The sequence below is a fragment of the Aotus nancymaae genome, unplaced genomic scaffold, assembly GCF_030222135.1.
Source record: "Aotus nancymaae isolate 86718 unplaced genomic scaffold, 86718_ANA_hifiasm-v0.15.2.pri h1tg000051l, whole genome shotgun sequence".
Classification (NCBI taxonomy): Eukaryota; Metazoa; Chordata; class Mammalia; order Primates; family Aotidae; genus Aotus; species Aotus nancymaae.
Genome location: NW_026988465.1, coordinates 12,265,629 through 12,281,867, shown reverse-complemented (window position 1 = coordinate 12,281,867; position 16,239 = coordinate 12,265,629). Strand labels below are relative to the sequence as shown.

Genomic DNA, 16,239 nt, shown 5'->3' with positions numbered 1-16,239 from the left:
GAGAATACAATGGGTATCATATCACCTTCCCCACAATCTCCTACTCCCATGCTGATCTAGCATCTTTGTCATTGAAAACTAACATTCTCCTTACAACCTTTCCTGTGTTGTTCCTTGCACCAGCAATTTAAAACACATTCAAATATACCTCCAGTCAAATGTCACAAGGTCTATGGTTCTTTGCATCTCACTGAATATACAAATCATACCACATAGCAGCCGCCGTGATGGTGCTCAAGCCATCACAGCATTATTTTAACTTGAGAAGCAGAAACCAGTTAAAAAGTAAACATTCTGGCCAGGTGCAGTGGCTCACACTTGGAATCCCAGCAATTTGGGAGGTCGAGGTGGGCGGATCACCTGAGGTCCAGAGTTCAAGACCAGCCTGGTCAACATGGTGAAACCCCGACTGTACTAAAAATACAAAAATTAGCCAGGCGTGGTGGTGCATGCCTGTAGTCCCAGCGACTCAGGAGGCTGAGAAAGGAGAACAGCTTGAATGTTGGAGGAGGAGGTTGCAGTGAGCCGAGGTCACACCATTGCACTCCAGCCTGGGCGACAGAGTTAGACTCGTCTCAAAACAAAACAAACAACAACAACAAAAACAAAGAGCATTCTAACTCACAGCCCCTACAGACAAAAGTCCTTGTGCAAATTATGGGAGGCCTTCCTCAGTTCCCAGAGAAGCAGAATACTCAACTTCCCTGTGGGACACAGATACCAGGGACATGAGTGCTATAAATGAAACCCCTGCAGTCAGCAAGGTGCTTGGCCAACAAAACAGCACTGCTGTAACAAAGTCTTATTTCCATATTCTCTAAGTGGATTTCAGAAAGACTCAAAGACTCTCTAGAAAGTAAGAAGGCCAGAGACCATTCTGAGAGGTACTACTGAATCCATGCCAGCAGTCACTGGCAGGAAAAAGGGAGTCTGCTTTATCTTCAGGGAGGGCACAGCATGGTCAGAGGCCAGCTGGCCTGTAGCAGGGAGAATCCTCCCAGGAAAATGACTTACGGTCTTATTAATAACAACTGTTCAAGGTCACAGTGCCATTAAAAGTGATCCATCCTTTCCCTCCTCAGACTTCAAAATTTCCAAGGTTTCAGATTTCTTCATTATTAACTGATAACCTCACTAACAAATAAATAGCTAACTCAGCAGAACTGAGCTAAGTAATGGACTCTAGGAAAAAACCAAGCATATGCATAACCTAAGGCTGGTTTAATCTGGGGGAACAGAAGCAGTGGTCACTAAAAGCCCCTAGCCAGTGATGACACCATTCTCAAACATAACACTTTCACTACTGCTGCTCTCAAAAATTAACATACAACACCTCCCGGAGATCCTCAAAAATAGTTGTGTACCACTGGAGACAGTGTGCTTTCCTCCCCAAAGAGTTTACATAATGTAAAGTATTCCCATTTTGCTCAAGGAAGCTCATTATTAGTGCCATAGTGTTCCTTGCAATTGGGGGATTACTTAATTGCTTTCTAGCAGGTTAATCCCCTTTCATTCTGTGACCTCTAAATCACCCCAGGCTTTGCATTTGCCCTACTTAGAATTCCTAGTCCTCAATACTCAAGGCTAGGACTCCATCAAAATATGTGTTCCTTGCCAAGGAGGTCAGCAACTCTCTTTAGGAAAAAACACCACAGGTGAGCTGTCTCTTCTATTACCTGTAGTCTATTCAGCGGGTCTTTTAGACAGTTCCACCTACATCAAAAATCTAATTCTCCACTACCTCTGCTTCAATTCACTGGAAAAATGGTAAACAAATGTACACCTGGACCTCTGTATCAGAAGCTTCCGCACCTGCGGAATCACCCAACTGAAGATCAAAACATTCAGGTAAAAAAAGAGATGACTGCATCAGTAATGAACACATACAGACTTTTTTCCCTTGTGATTATTCTCTAAACAACTGTGTAACAAATATTTACATAACATTTACATTGTGTTAGGTATTGTATGTAATCTAGATATGATCTCAAGTATACAGGAGGATGTGCATGCATGCAAATAACATGTGTCATGTTACATAATGGACTTGAGTATCCATTAATTTTGGTATCAAAATGAGGTCCAGAAATCAGTCCCCTGAGGTATCAAAGGATGACTATTATGTGGATTGTCAGGTCTCCATATCCAAGCCTGGAGCCTGAAAGTCTTAAGTCTGAAGTCCTGCATGCCTCGGCTGATGTGTCCCACTCCCTGCCTGCGTTTGCCATAGCCCCTGATCACTGAGCAGAGATTCCCTCACCCAACTCTGCCATCTTAACCGTTCTTATGATAATGTAAATACCTCTCGCCCAACCCTGCCATTGTAACTGAACTTGTGGTCATGTATACTCCTTGCCCCTACCCCCACTACTATAACTGTTATTACTCTACAACCCCCCACCCCCGCAAAAAAACTACCCAAACCTATAAAACCAACTCCTATCCCACTGCCCTTTGCTAATGCCCTTTTTGGCCTTAGCCCACCTGCACACAGGTGAATAAACAGCCATGTTGCTCACACAAAGCCTGTTTGGAAGGTCTCTTCATTCAAAGTGTGCATTTCTCAACATGGATGACGGCCTCAGGTATGAATTCTAGGCTATTTCATGCCTATTAGCTTTAGTTTACCTCTGCAGAAACTATGTGCTGTATAGACTCTAGAATAGTGATTTCGCAGATGAGGAGGCTCGGGCTGAGAAATATTTCAATCATCTGCCCAAGACCTGCCAGCCTTCTGCCACTGCTCCTTGGAAGACCTCCCTGCAGCCTCAATCAGTTTTCTGCAGAGCTGCCAGCAACATCTTCCTAACCTCATAGGTGTATTACCAAGTCATCTCCCACTTGAAGAACCCAAGGGGTACTCTAGTAACTACCCCAGGGCACAAAGAATCATGGCCTGATCCTAACTTTCTTGCTTTAACTCCAGGCCCTCCAAGTAATCACCCCCAACATCGATCCACGCCTCGGCAGGTGCTTCTGCAGAACCCCTTTCCCAGCACCATCCTCTTCCTGCAAAGGTTCCTAATGCTCTGTAACCCACACCATTCCCTTGCAGCCATTCCAGGGCCTCGCCCTTCCTGCTTTTATGGGTACACACCTCTGCCCCAGCATGTTCACACATTTATTATTATATCCTCAGTTTCACCTACCACTTGATACTGCTTTCTTGTGACTAATTTCTGTTTTCTAGGTGTCTAGCATACAAAAAGACTTTAATAAAGGTTTGCTGAATTAATTAGCGAGTGAATGACAACTGATCACTAAAGATTCTTTAAGACAGAAGAAACAAAAGGCAGGCATTCCCCAAACAAGACAGCATTGCTTCACAATGGCCGACAGTAAGGATATTTACAAGGAATTCCCCCTAACAAGGCTTTCTTCACTGTGCCAAGCTGTGACGCTGAACTGTGATGCCCATGGTCCTAGGAATGAACTGTGTATGCAGGTTTGCATGCTTCAGGAGTCCCCTTTGGGAATCCCCTTGTTTGTAGTGCCCCATAAAGAGGAAAATGTAAATAAGAGAATCATTTAACCTGCCAGTGCTCTGCTACATTAAGCTCTTTTTAATCTGTTAATAATCATAGTCAGAACAAAGAGGAGACGACAGAACTCATTAAGAATAACGAGAGTGGTGACAGGGAATACGGTGATGGTACGAATCACTGCATGCAGCCCGAGCAAAATCCTCTTCCCCGCGTGTGCCACTGAAAGATACTAATTATGCCTCTGGCAAGAGACATGTGGACCCCTTCAAAGCAGCTATTTAAAGACAAACACACTGCGAGCAAATACTTCCGGCCTGGCTGCACTATTCATCCCACCCTCCTCTCTTTTAGAAATTTTAGGTCACAATATTAATGAAAGAGCCTTGCAGACTTAGCTGGTAGTGTCGTAAAACAAATTTGTTTTAAATTTCTAAAGCTTTAACCTTAGAACAACTAGCTGAGTGTTTACATATCTATACTAATCCTAGTATTAACGGCATAGGGTATTTTTTCCCCACCTCAAAGATTTCTCACTGTCATTAACAGATGACAAACAGGGTTTAAAGAAAGACCCATTGTCTTTCCCTTGGCCTCATGATTTATTCTCTTCCAAATCCCAAAGAAGTGCTGAGAATATTAAACGTAATAATTGAGAACTTGGGTGGGGGTTGGGGGGGCCTGGAATCCTCAGCAACAAACATCACTCCAGGTGTTTGGTTTGGTTCCTTCATTATTTCTGCAGCCAGACTTTCTTCCCGATAAATAATGAGCATATTAAAGACTGCCTTCTTTACCCTTCACACTGCCACTGTCACCCAAGGGTGATGGGCTGACTGAGCTTTTTATGGTGAATACCAGGCGTGGGGATGTGACAAGCTATGTTTGGTTTGGAATCAGCACCAAAAGAAGAACTGAATTAGAATGCAGGTAGAAGAAGGTTAATCGGATTCCCAACTGTCAAGTTTGCCTGAAAGGACTTCAATGAGGTGAAGATTTAACTAAGGATATGTGTCATCAGCAGTGGATAACAAAAAGGTGGAAATATCTCTAAATGTGCATCAGGAATTAGATAAATTATGAGACATTCACAAAACGGAACACAAGTTATTAAAATGAAATGACAAGCATTTTTTTGTGACAGTGTTAAGCAGGAAAACCAGACTGCAAAAATAGAAGTATAATAGAGGGGCCAGGCACGGTGGCTCACGCGGTCAAGAGATCGAGACCATCCTGGTCAACATGGTGAAACCCCGTCTCTACTAAAAATACAAAAAATTAGCTGGGCATGGTGGCGCGTGCATGTAATCCCAGCTACTCAGGAGGCTGAGGCAGGAGAATTGCCTGAACCCAGGAGGCGGAGTTTGCGGTGAGCCAAGATCGCGCCATTGCACTCCAGCCTGGGTAACAAGAGCGAAACTCCGGCTCAAAAATAAATAAATAAATAAATAAAAATAAAAGTATAATAGAATACCATTTCAGAGAAAATATTACATATGCACATAGAATGCACATAGTAAGATATTCACAAACAAGTTAATCAATAGCGATCGTCTCTGGGAGATGGTGAGATGCTATTTTGAATGTCTTCTTTTGCCTACTTCTTTACCTTTCATCTGCCGATACTCCCAAGATAAATAGGAGCCTACTTTTATGATTTTTTAAAAAAAACTTAACATCCTGTTTTTCTCAAATTAAAATGGAAACAAAATTATTAAACTACCACAACAACAGGGATCATCTATGTAACCTTTGTACACACTGAAATACAGGTTTTAATTAGCTCCAGAAACTACTATTAAAAGATGCTATCTAAGGCCACCAAATCCATCGGACTTTCAGGGTCATGAAGCTATAATAAGCATCATCTGTCATTTTGGGCTTGTAGAGTCAGATCAGGTAAACAAACTTATCTGCTCGGAAAAAAACAAAAGGCATCTTAAATCTAAGATGACTCATTTTTAATACCTAACAAAAGTATAGAAGAAATAGAAAAAGAGAACACTATCGTATACCAACAGAAAAACAATTAACAAGGCCTATTTTTATTACCTAGCTCATAAATGAAGAAATTCATTTCCAAGGCACAGAGCATTTTTTAAAAATCATTTTAAGCATCTTCTAGGCTTCAATTATTTAAACCTTTTTTCTATTTGACATCTAAAAGAAGTAAATTTTATCTATGAAAAGGTGATTCTCTTCAGTCTGCAATCTTGAAACTTCAAAGCCAGGTACTTGGTAACGTTTTCTCTAGATGGCATTTATGTGAACAATAAGCATGCCTCTGCAACTAAGATCCTCTCCAAAGAACCTCGGAAAATATAATGTTTTAAGACAGTGGATGCACAAGTACACGTAGCACACACACATATTCCTCCCTATACAGAATCACTGAGACATTCCCTGATGGGTTTCTCTCCTTCTCTACATTTGGGAACTAAATACTATAGTCACAATTGCTGCATAGTTAAGACTTGCATAATGAAATTCCATAATCAACAGAGTAATCAATAGTCAGACATCCCAATGAAATGGGATTGCTGGATTGGTAGAGGCACAAACTATTATTTCATGATTTATTAAGCAAAATGCCAAGAGCAATTCTAGACATCAAAATTTCTTTCCCTTAGGCCAGGCACAGTGGCTCATTCCTGTAATCGCAACACTTTGGAGAGGCTGAAGTGAGCCGATCACTTGAGGTCAGGAATTTGAGACCAGCTAAGTCAACATGGAGAAACCCTGTTGCTACTAAAAATACAAAATTAGCCAGGTGAGGTGGTGCATGCCTGTAATCCCAGCTACTCAGGAAGCTGAGACAGAAGAATTGCTGAAAACCAGGAGGTGGAGGTTACGGTGAGCCAAGATCGCACCATTGCACTCCAGCCTAGCAACAAGAGCAAAACTCCATCTCAAAAAAAAAAAAAAAAAAAAAAAAAAAAAACCACCTAGCTCCAATTACATTTAAAAGCCATTTAGTAAAGGATACCAAATTATACTTAGAAAGGAGGATTAAGTTCTAGTGTTCCATACCACTGCAGGATACCCATAGTTAGCAATAGTATATGTTTCCAAATGTCTAGAAAGAGGATGCTGAATGCTCCCAACACCAAGAAGTGATAATAAACGTTTGAGGTGACGGATATGCTGCTTACCCTGATCTGATCACTTATATGTATCACAAAATCATGTGACCCATATATACAGTTATGTCATTTTTAAAAATTTTTTTTATTTTTTTGAGATAGAGTTTCACTATTAATGCCCGCCTCCCAGGTACAAGTGATTCTCCTCAACTTCCCTAGTTGCTGGGATTACAGGCATGCACCCCCAAGCCCGGCTAGTTTTGTATCTTTTTAGTAGAGACGAGGTCTTTCTCCACGTTTGTCAGGCTGGTCTCGAACTCCCAACCTCAGGTGATACACGCCACCTTGGCCTCCCAAAGTGCTCCGGAAAGACCCCTAGATACACACAAACTCAGTCTACTAAGAGCATCTGGGAGAAATGACATTCTCGTAGTTCCCAGCATCCCTAGTGCTCAGATCTTGGCTTCTCAGCAGCACTTGTCCCTACAAGAAAACAGGGCTCCTTGGAGACATGGCCAATTCCAGATCTGGGGCCAGGAAAGTACACCATGAGCCTGGAACATTTTGTTGTGCCAGGCGCAAGGCTGGAAGGATGACAGGGACACGTCAAAAGGAATAAAAAGCCAGCCTGATGAGGGGTCCACAGATGAGACTGGGATCTGGGACAATCTGAACATCAGAATACATAACACAAGTAACAGATCATAACGCTTTGAATAAAATAGGAAGCCCATATACATATAATTATGATAACGAAGATGAGAAGTATGTAGCAGTTTCAAAGAATATCCTCTCAAAACACTTATACATTGCAAAGGACGAGATGGGTAACTTTACTCCTGACGGGGCCACCACAGTGGAATAATTAGCCATGAACACAGTGTGGAAAAAAGATGAACTGAACTGTGTATCCCCACAGAGGACCCACCAACGAGGAGGAGGAATCACTTCCATTGTGGCATTCCTGCCAAAAACACAAACCAGAACGTAGTCATGAGGAAACACCAGGCAACCAAATTAAGGGACATTCTAAAAAATAATTGACCTGTAATTTCCAAGTATTAAAGTCAAAGACAAACAATGAGGAACTCTTCCAGATTAAGCAGACTACAGACAATGGCACTGCCCAATTCTGAACTGGGTCCTTTTGCTCTAAACTTGGACATTACAAAGCACCTTCAGAACAAATGTGAAACACAAGTTTGAGGACTGCATTCGTGCCATATATCACTGGGAACTTCCTAACTTTGACAGTGAGAGGAAAATGTACTTATTTAAAGGAAATACACACTAATGTACTGAGTGAGGGATGATGGGTGGAAACTTTTGGAGGCACTTAAAATCTGTCTATAGTGACAAATTATCAAAATATTAATCAAATAAAAGTGACCCTGAACCTTGAGGTCTTCCTACAAATGTCCAATAGCAAAGGCCCTCTCCTCCTGTTCATTTTCTCTCAAATAACCTCACCCAAGAAACTCTGTGTTCAGGACTTCCTAAATTTTCTATCATTCCTCCAGAAAAGGCTACATATTATCTCAGTCTTCTGTGTTCTTTCCTCACAGATATTAGAAAACTTAGTAATAAGGAATCTGTAAAAAACACTTTCACAAATAACTCCATTCAGATCCCAAATCCACCTGGCCTCTGTTAACTGGTCCGAGGTGAAACATGAACCAGTATTTGCACTGTCAATTGGACTGTTTTCCTCAACGTAATACAGGGCTGAGAGATCCATGAGCCCCTCCTCGCTACGGCTTATGGACAGGCCTTTGGAAGTACAAAAAGAGAGGACTTCATATCCCCAAAGTACTCCATCACAAACAAAAATTGCCTTACAAAACAAGTCAGCAATGTGTGTGTCACAGTGGCGGTATAGTGGAGAGAGGTAACAAATTATAGAAGTTAGAAACTGCATAATTGTGAATTGAGAAGCCAGGAAGTGGGGTGGAAGACTCATATTAAAAAGGAAATAAAAGTTCACAGATGGTTCGAAAGCCACACCCAGCATGCACTCTCTCAGTAGGACTTCTCACTTTCAATTCCCCCTCAACCCAGACTAGGGACAGAAAAATGAAACAGGCAGAGAGTAAAGCTAACGTCTACTCCATGTACACTTCAGGCTTACACGTAGACTCCACGTAGACCTCGGCTGATCCTTGCAAAGTCTTACCTCGAAGGCAGAGAAAGGTAAGAAAATCTTCTGTCTTAGGCTTCCTTTTAGAGAGGTCTGATATCTGAGTAGCTGGAGGGGGTAGCAATGGCTCCACTATCTTTACAGGAGTTGTGCTGGGACTATTCGGCTGAGATTGAGCAAACTTCCTTTGTGCTTGCAGCCTGGGCCTGTAAAAGCAGAAGAAAATTAAAAATAAATTAAGCAGAGACTGGAGGATATAGGCTTACATGTGGTAATAAAATGACACATAAGGGGAAAAAAGATCCTATTTCAAGCAAACTCTAATTAAGGTTCTATATCTCTCACACTCTTATAAACCACAGGCATAAACTGCAATAAATTTGGTAAAAGGACTGTGTTTTATACACATATATAAAATGTGTGCCATGAATGTGCATATACCAGTGTGTAGAGGTACATCCCTATGTACACACTATATGTTTGACATCATCAGCTTAATTACTTCCACTGACAGTAAAGAACACACTGAATTATCCTGCTGCATTTATATAGCTTCCTATGCTTTCATCTAATGGTGTCACGAATCCATACCCAACCTTCTTCTGTGTCATCACATCCAGTTCACCTTTGCCTGTTTATCCATCAACGTCCTTGTCACTACTTCTAAATTAAGCCACAAAAGTTCACTACAACAATTCAAGCTTATACAACAGTAAAAGATATGTCTCTCTAGTCTACGGCCCCTCCAATCCCACATTATGGGTTACCCTCTGCTAACAAGGTCAAATTGCGACTATATAATACACTTAATCTACTCCTCAGACCTCTTTTCCATTACAATCCTATACTAACTCCCTAACTTACCTGTTTGGATCTACAGAGTGCATTTCAATTCCTTTCACCTGAAAATCTTAGTTACATAGAAATTACTTTCTATCCAAATGAACCCTAATGGATCTTGGAACAGTATTTTTGGCGGCGGCGGGTTTTGAGATTGAGTCTTATTCTGTTGCCACCTCAGCTCACTGTAACCTCTGACTCCCAGGTTCAAATCTCCTGCCTCAGCCTCCGGAGTAGCTGGGATTACAGGCGTGCACCAGCAAGCCCAACTAATTTTTGTATTTTTAATAGAGATGGGGTTTCACCACGTTGGCCAAGCTGGTCTTTAACTTCTAACCTCAGGTTCCGCCCACCTTGACCTTCCAAAGTGCTAGGATTACAGGCGTGAACCACCAAGCCCAGCCAGTTAGTTCTTTTTTAACACAGTGGCCAATAAAATTTCCCTTTCTCTCGATCAATAAATATACTAACATATTTTTACTTTACATATAGCCAATTTGACATTTATCGTCAATTGCCTAATAGTCACTCCTCTCTAATCGTAAAGGTATCTGCTCATGTAATAGCAAGCACTTACAAGGATGAGAACTTGGGTACTACTTTAAACTGTTCATCTAGACCTGCTCATAGAGATACTTGAGAAACATTATTTGAGGGCAGGACAAAACAACAAGAAGAACCAAGAAACAGCCCCACAGTACAGGGATTGAAACAGACCTGATCAGAATCCTAAACACTATGTGGGACGGATAATGCAACCCCACTCAAAATAATTAATAAAACTAAGTAAGTGCCAGGCTCAGTGGCTCACGCCTATAATCCCATCACCGGGAGGTCGAGGCCTGGGGATCACCTGAGGTCAGGAGTTTGAGACCAGCCTAGTCAACGTGGTGAAACCTCGTGTCTACTAAAAATACAAAAATTAGCTGGGTGTGGTGGCAGGTGCCTGTAACCCCAGCTACTGGGGAAGCTAAGGCAGGAGAATTGCTGGAAGCCGGGAGGTGGAGACTGCAGTAAGCTGAGATCACACAAAACTCTGTCTCAGAGGGGAAAAAAAAAAACCTAAATAAGTAAAACAGCAGATGTATTCCCCTGAAGATATTGTTAGGAGTGGATTATATAAAATAGTAAGCATGTATTTTAAACTGTTGATGCTCAAAATGCCATAACATTTAAAAATAACATTATAGTAGTTAACAAATTCCTACAGCAAAACACACACGGTTGTCTAAAAACTAATACTTTTCAATTTAACCCCATAAATCCTCCACACTCCTCAAATAAAAAGTACCACAACGTTATGAGGACTTATCAATCTCATTTTAACATTAACTTCCCCTGTATATCCTAAGCACTGTCTAGTCTTGCCTCCCCTATGACTCACCAAAACCACTGGTGTCTAATCATACTTCTGATATCAACTGATAAATACAACAAAAAGGACAAAGTGTGGCTCCAACTACTTACCAGGTAATCTATACTACTAAAAGTGAAATAAAATAACAAAAAATAGGCAAATAAAAACTACACATTATATAGGTCATCAGAGAGCACATTTTTTTTAATCTTTAACCGTTTTATTGAAACAGAGTCTCACTCTTTCGCCTAACCTGCATTGCAGTGACGTCATCACAGGTCACTACAGCCTCAAACTCCTGGTCTCAAGAGATCTTCCCACCTTGCAAAGTGCTGGGACTACAGGTATGTGTCACCGTACCCAGCTGTTTTTGGCTTGTTGTTGCTGTTGCTGGGTTTTTGTTTTTGTTTTTTAATAGAAACAGGGTCTTCTCTGTTTCTATTAAACCACCCACGTTGCCCAGGCTGGTCTGGAACTCCTGGCCTTAAGCCTATCTCCTGCCTTGGCCTCCCAAAGTGTTGGGATTATACACATGAGCCATGACGCATGGCCTGAAAAGCACTTCAGAACCCAAAATAACTGGCATGAAACAGCAGTCACATTAACAAGGGAAGAGGAGGGAGTGAATCAAAGTTAACAGAAATTCCCTAGCATTATTTAAAAAAAAAAAGCAAGCCTGTAATCCCAGCACTTTGGGAGGCCGAGACGGGTGGATCACGAGGTCAAGAGATCGAGACCGTCCTGGTCAACATGGTGAAACCCCGTCTCTACTAATACAAAAAATTAGCTGGGCATGGTGGCGCGTGCCTGTAATCCCAGCTACTCAGGAGGCTGAGGCAGGAGAATTGCCTGAACCCAGGAGGCGGAGGTTGCGGTGAGCCGAGATCGCGCCATCGCACTCCAGCCTGGGTAAGGAGCGAAACTCCGCCTCAAAAAAAAAAAAAAAAAGGTGGGTAGAGGAAAAATCAGACAATGCCACTATTTCTACGTGATGGTGAATAAATAGCTTTTATTGTAAACAACTACCTGCCTGTAAATAAGATGGGAAAGACCGGAGGCAGGACCTTCACATGGGACACTAAAAGGGGGAATGGGAGGAAGAGATGGAGGAATTAGGGTGATGGGGATATCCAGCCAATCACAAAGCTTCATCTATCGCAGATAAGGAGCAGTTTTCTGCTTGGTTATTTTTTCCGCCTTTAAATTTTCTATCTGTTTAATTACATAAGAAAACAGAACAAGGGAGCAAAAGACAATTTAAAAAGACAAAATACAAGCCCAAATTTCTTACAAGACTCAAAAATCATTCCCTCAAACTGCATAGGTTTCTCAAGGCTGGCTCTCAATTTCTCTATCAATTCACAGGCACCTGGTGATGACCACAGCTTGAGAGCGCACTGTCAGAGGAAGGCAGGCTACAGAACCCTTCCTCTGCATTCCAACCAGCTGCCAGGAAGACTGACCCAATACCACCGCCCTTCTTTTCCAACGAGGCTTTCCTTCCCACCCACCTCCCCGACTGTTTTAAAACAAAGGAAATGCTGGGCCATATTTAGAAAAATTGCTGGTTTTTTTTTTAATATTCTACTGAAAAGTTTTTTTTTTTAATTGGCAATTACACAATACATACATCTTCATTTGAATGGATACAATTCACACTCTTGAGTATTGCAGGAATTTTATAGAAATACTGCCTGCATGTGAACAGGATGTTAAGTGTTTACAGCTTTTTTTAGAAGTCAGGGAAAACAAATGCCACACACAATGAGAAGATTGTGCAGCAACAATGAGAAACAAACAAGTAAACACAGATGAAGCACAGGCAACAGAGAGGGACACTGACAGGTATTTTACAATTTCAGGACCTCAAAGATAAACTGCTCCTACCACTGCTCAAATAAAAAGTGCTTGGTGCCTGATGACTTTCCCAGTGAGGCTATGAAAAATAAGGCAGTAACAGATTAAAAAGTGGCAGCAAAATAAATTATACCTTAGAGGAAGAAGCCAAGCTCACAAGTGATTAAACATTTGTGAGACCCAGATGAAACCATGAACTAAAGGAGACAAACCCGTATCTTTCTGAAAGAGGCAAAAAGAACCTGTACTGTCTACAAAGGGCAGGTCTGCAGTGTGGATTTTCATCCTGCAGAGTCCCATGGGGATTATGAAGGTGTTGACCCTGTATTCCTGGCCCCATACAACCCAATAGCTTGAATGGCACAGTCAAATCCTGAGTACGCACTCCAGTCAGTACAGGCAGCTTTGAGGAAAAGGGTTTTCTTTCTAGAATGATGGATATAGAAAAATAGAAGAAAGTGATTTGGATGTGCTGAAAACTCACAATATTTGCACCTAGAGATGCTGATGGCAGAAGCAGCAGAACCCTGGTGTAAAGGAGTGGGGCACCTTGAAGGCACGGGGAGAAAGGTGAGGCTGCACCCAGCCTGCAGGGCCTCAGCCCTCCAGGCGAGGTGGCATACCTGCCCGCCACACCATTTACTTCCTTGCTTCTTGCCATGAGCTGACTGGCATTGTCAACAGAATACCATCTGCAGGCTAGGCGTTGTGGCTTACACTTGTTTAATCCCAGCACTTTGGGAGGCCGAGGCAAGCAGATCATGAAGTCAGGAGATCGAGACCATCCTGCCCAACATGGTGAAATCTCATCTCTATTAAAACACAAAAAACTAGCCGGGCATGGTGGTGCACGACTGTAATCCCAGCTACTCAGGAGGCTGAGGCAGGGGAATCGCTTGAAACCAGGAAGCAGAGATTGCAATGAGCCGAGATTGCACCACTGCACTCCAGCCTGGTGACAGAGCAAGACACCGACCGAAAACAAAAACAAACAAACAAAAAAAAAGACCACCACCTACCATTACATTATTAGAGCAAAAATAAATGAAACTGGGCTAAAAGAGGTTCAGAATCCTTGTAGGGGTTGGGGTGGAGACAGCACAGAGTTCCTGGGTTAAAGGAATAAAAACAGGATGATTGAGGGAAAAATAAAACATGTGCCCTCCCAAGCCTCTCGGCCTCGCGTGTAGTCAGGATGGGCCGGGCTGACCTGGGTAATACACAGCCCCAGAAAAGGTGTGCGTCCCGTATACATACCACGGAAGTAACAGTGACAGTGTAACTCACTTCCATGTTTATTTTTTATTAATTCTTCAAGGAGATCCGTTACAGAAGACGCCTTCATTCTAGGAACTCCACATGTACCCTTTATGTCAATGAAACCAAGTATATCAAATCCTCCAGGGAGCCAAGGTGAAAAGATCAAATCAAGTAAATGTAATTCGGCAGAGGAAGAAGCATGTTGATATATTCAGAGGATAACATTTTATTTACAACATGGTAAAAACACAAGGCTGGCACAGTGGGGGTGAGGAAATAGACGATTAAGATCAGACCATCACTGGGGGCGTGTGTGTGAATTAAAGGACTACAAAGTTCAAGTAAGTTCAGGAGAAGACGGATACAGGCTGCTGTTTGTTTAGTGTTTGGGGAAATGGGAAAAGGTGGTGACTTTATTCAAGGATCTTAAGATCCCCTTCACTACACAGATGATTAACTATAAGAAGGATGAAACCCGCCCAGGTCACACAGCTTGGATGGCAGAACAAACAGGACCAGCAGCCAAATTTAAGGGTCCCTGTGAGAAAGCCTTCTCTGCCAGGCCATGCCACCTCCACGTGGCGGGTGAGCTGAAGCCTTGTGTGTGAGCACGGCCCTCACTAAAAGCTGCCAGGCCAAGGCACTCCATGGCCCTTCAGTTATGACCAAAATTAGGCCGCTGAGTAAACGCCATTTAAGCCAAGGTACCTCAAAATAAGAGAAAAAGTGTTGAAATGAATGACAATTTACCAAGTTGATCCCACAGATTGTGAATCTAAGTGGCAATAAATGGCCTAAGATAAAGGTAGAGATTGCAGGAACGGTCCAAGGGGATCTGCTTAACCCAAACAGCTCCTGCCACCTGGAATGCTCTTCCCCTTTATCTTGCCAGGGCTGGTGGCTTCTCATCCTCCAGGCCAGAAGAGGGAAGCAAACAATCCAGGCCTGTAACTCTATAATGGAGGACACTCCCTTTGTGTCTCTGCACGGAAGTCACCTCCTCAGAGAGGTGACCCTCCTAAAGCAGTACCTCATGCTTGACTAAGCCCAAGGCCACTGCTCTGCCCTTCTGCTGGTGTACACAGTACTGTATACTTCAGTCTCTTCTTTCTGGTCCACTTCTACATACAGGACTTACCAGATATAGCGGACATGCCCTCCGTAGATGCCGGAAAGGAAGAGGGGAGGAACACTACACTGCTGTAGTAGCTATGAATTATATAACCCATCACTCATGATTTAGAAATCACAGAATCCAGCACACGTATGCTTTCTGAGCAGAGAGGAAGACTGAATGGCAATTCAGAGGAAAAGGGAGATTGCTGGATGTTTGCAAAACAGATCCAGTAGCAACAGGAGAGGAGAAGCCTCAGTGTTGTTGTGCTTCAGGTAAAGTCAGTAGCCATCCCAGCAGAAGTCCACCCAAAGGTAGACAGGATTTCAGTTTCATTAAGAATACAACTGTGTCTTGAATATAGAGGCTGATATTTGAAAAGGAAAAAAATATATATACCAACTAGGCACCTGCCCACATGGACATTCCTTAATAAGAATTTACCATGCCACTTGCCCATCCTCACCATCATCTCACAGAAGCCAAATCAGGTCTGGCTGTAGGTGACAGTCACCCTGTGGCACTTACTCTTCTACCCCTTGGTATTCCACTGTATTCCACATGGCCTCACACAACACAATTGTTTCCGGGTCACAGTCGGCTACACCCAGGAGGCAGCTCCTGCCATGCCTCATAGGACAACACCACCACATACATCAGAGAGTATTTGAACTTCCTGATTAACCTCCATGAGCTCCACAGGGGAAAGATCCCTATTTTCCTTTCCCCGTCCATCCACTCCCTAAGCTACACGGAAGGCGACTTTCTTTTTCTGCTAAGCCTCCCATAGCCTCATTTCATTTGCAGTTAGGTATCATCGCTTAGAAATTTACCAAAATACGCCACGTGCAGTGGCTCATGCCTGTAACCCCAGCACTTTGGGAGGCCAATGCGGGTGGAACACAATGTCAGGAGTTCAAGACAAGCCTGGCCAACATGGTAAAACCCCATCGCTACTAAAAATACAAAAATCAGCCAGGTGTGGTAGCGGGCACCTGTATTCCCAGCTACTCAGGAGGCTGGGGCAAGAGAATCACTTCAACCTGGGCAGCAGAGACTGCAGGTATGAGATTGCATCATTGCACTCTAGCCTGGGTGGAAGAGTGAAA

General features: G+C 42.7%; 1 protein-coding gene and 1 long non-coding RNA gene across 7 annotated transcripts in view; one reads left to right on the top strand and one right to left on the bottom strand.

Annotated features, from left to right (window-relative positions):
- Positions 1–16,239, bottom strand: part of JARID2 (jumonji and AT-rich interaction domain containing 2) — a 281,796-nt gene that overhangs the window by 65,971 nt on the left and 199,586 nt on the right. For all 6 annotated transcript variants that reach the window (XM_064362994.1, XM_064362998.1, XM_064362996.1 and 3 more), the window contains one exon: positions 8,739–8,908. In XM_064362994.1, the coding sequence (XP_064219064.1) occupies positions 8,739–8,908 (170 nt within the window). The remainder of the gene's footprint in view (positions 1–8,738; positions 8,909–16,239) is intronic.
- On the top strand, positions 8,643–12,818 carry LOC135269223 (uncharacterized). Its single transcript, XR_010337543.1, has 3 exons — positions 8,643–8,755; positions 11,132–11,243; positions 12,265–12,818. It is a non-coding gene; the product is annotated as an uncharacterized LOC135269223 (long non-coding RNA).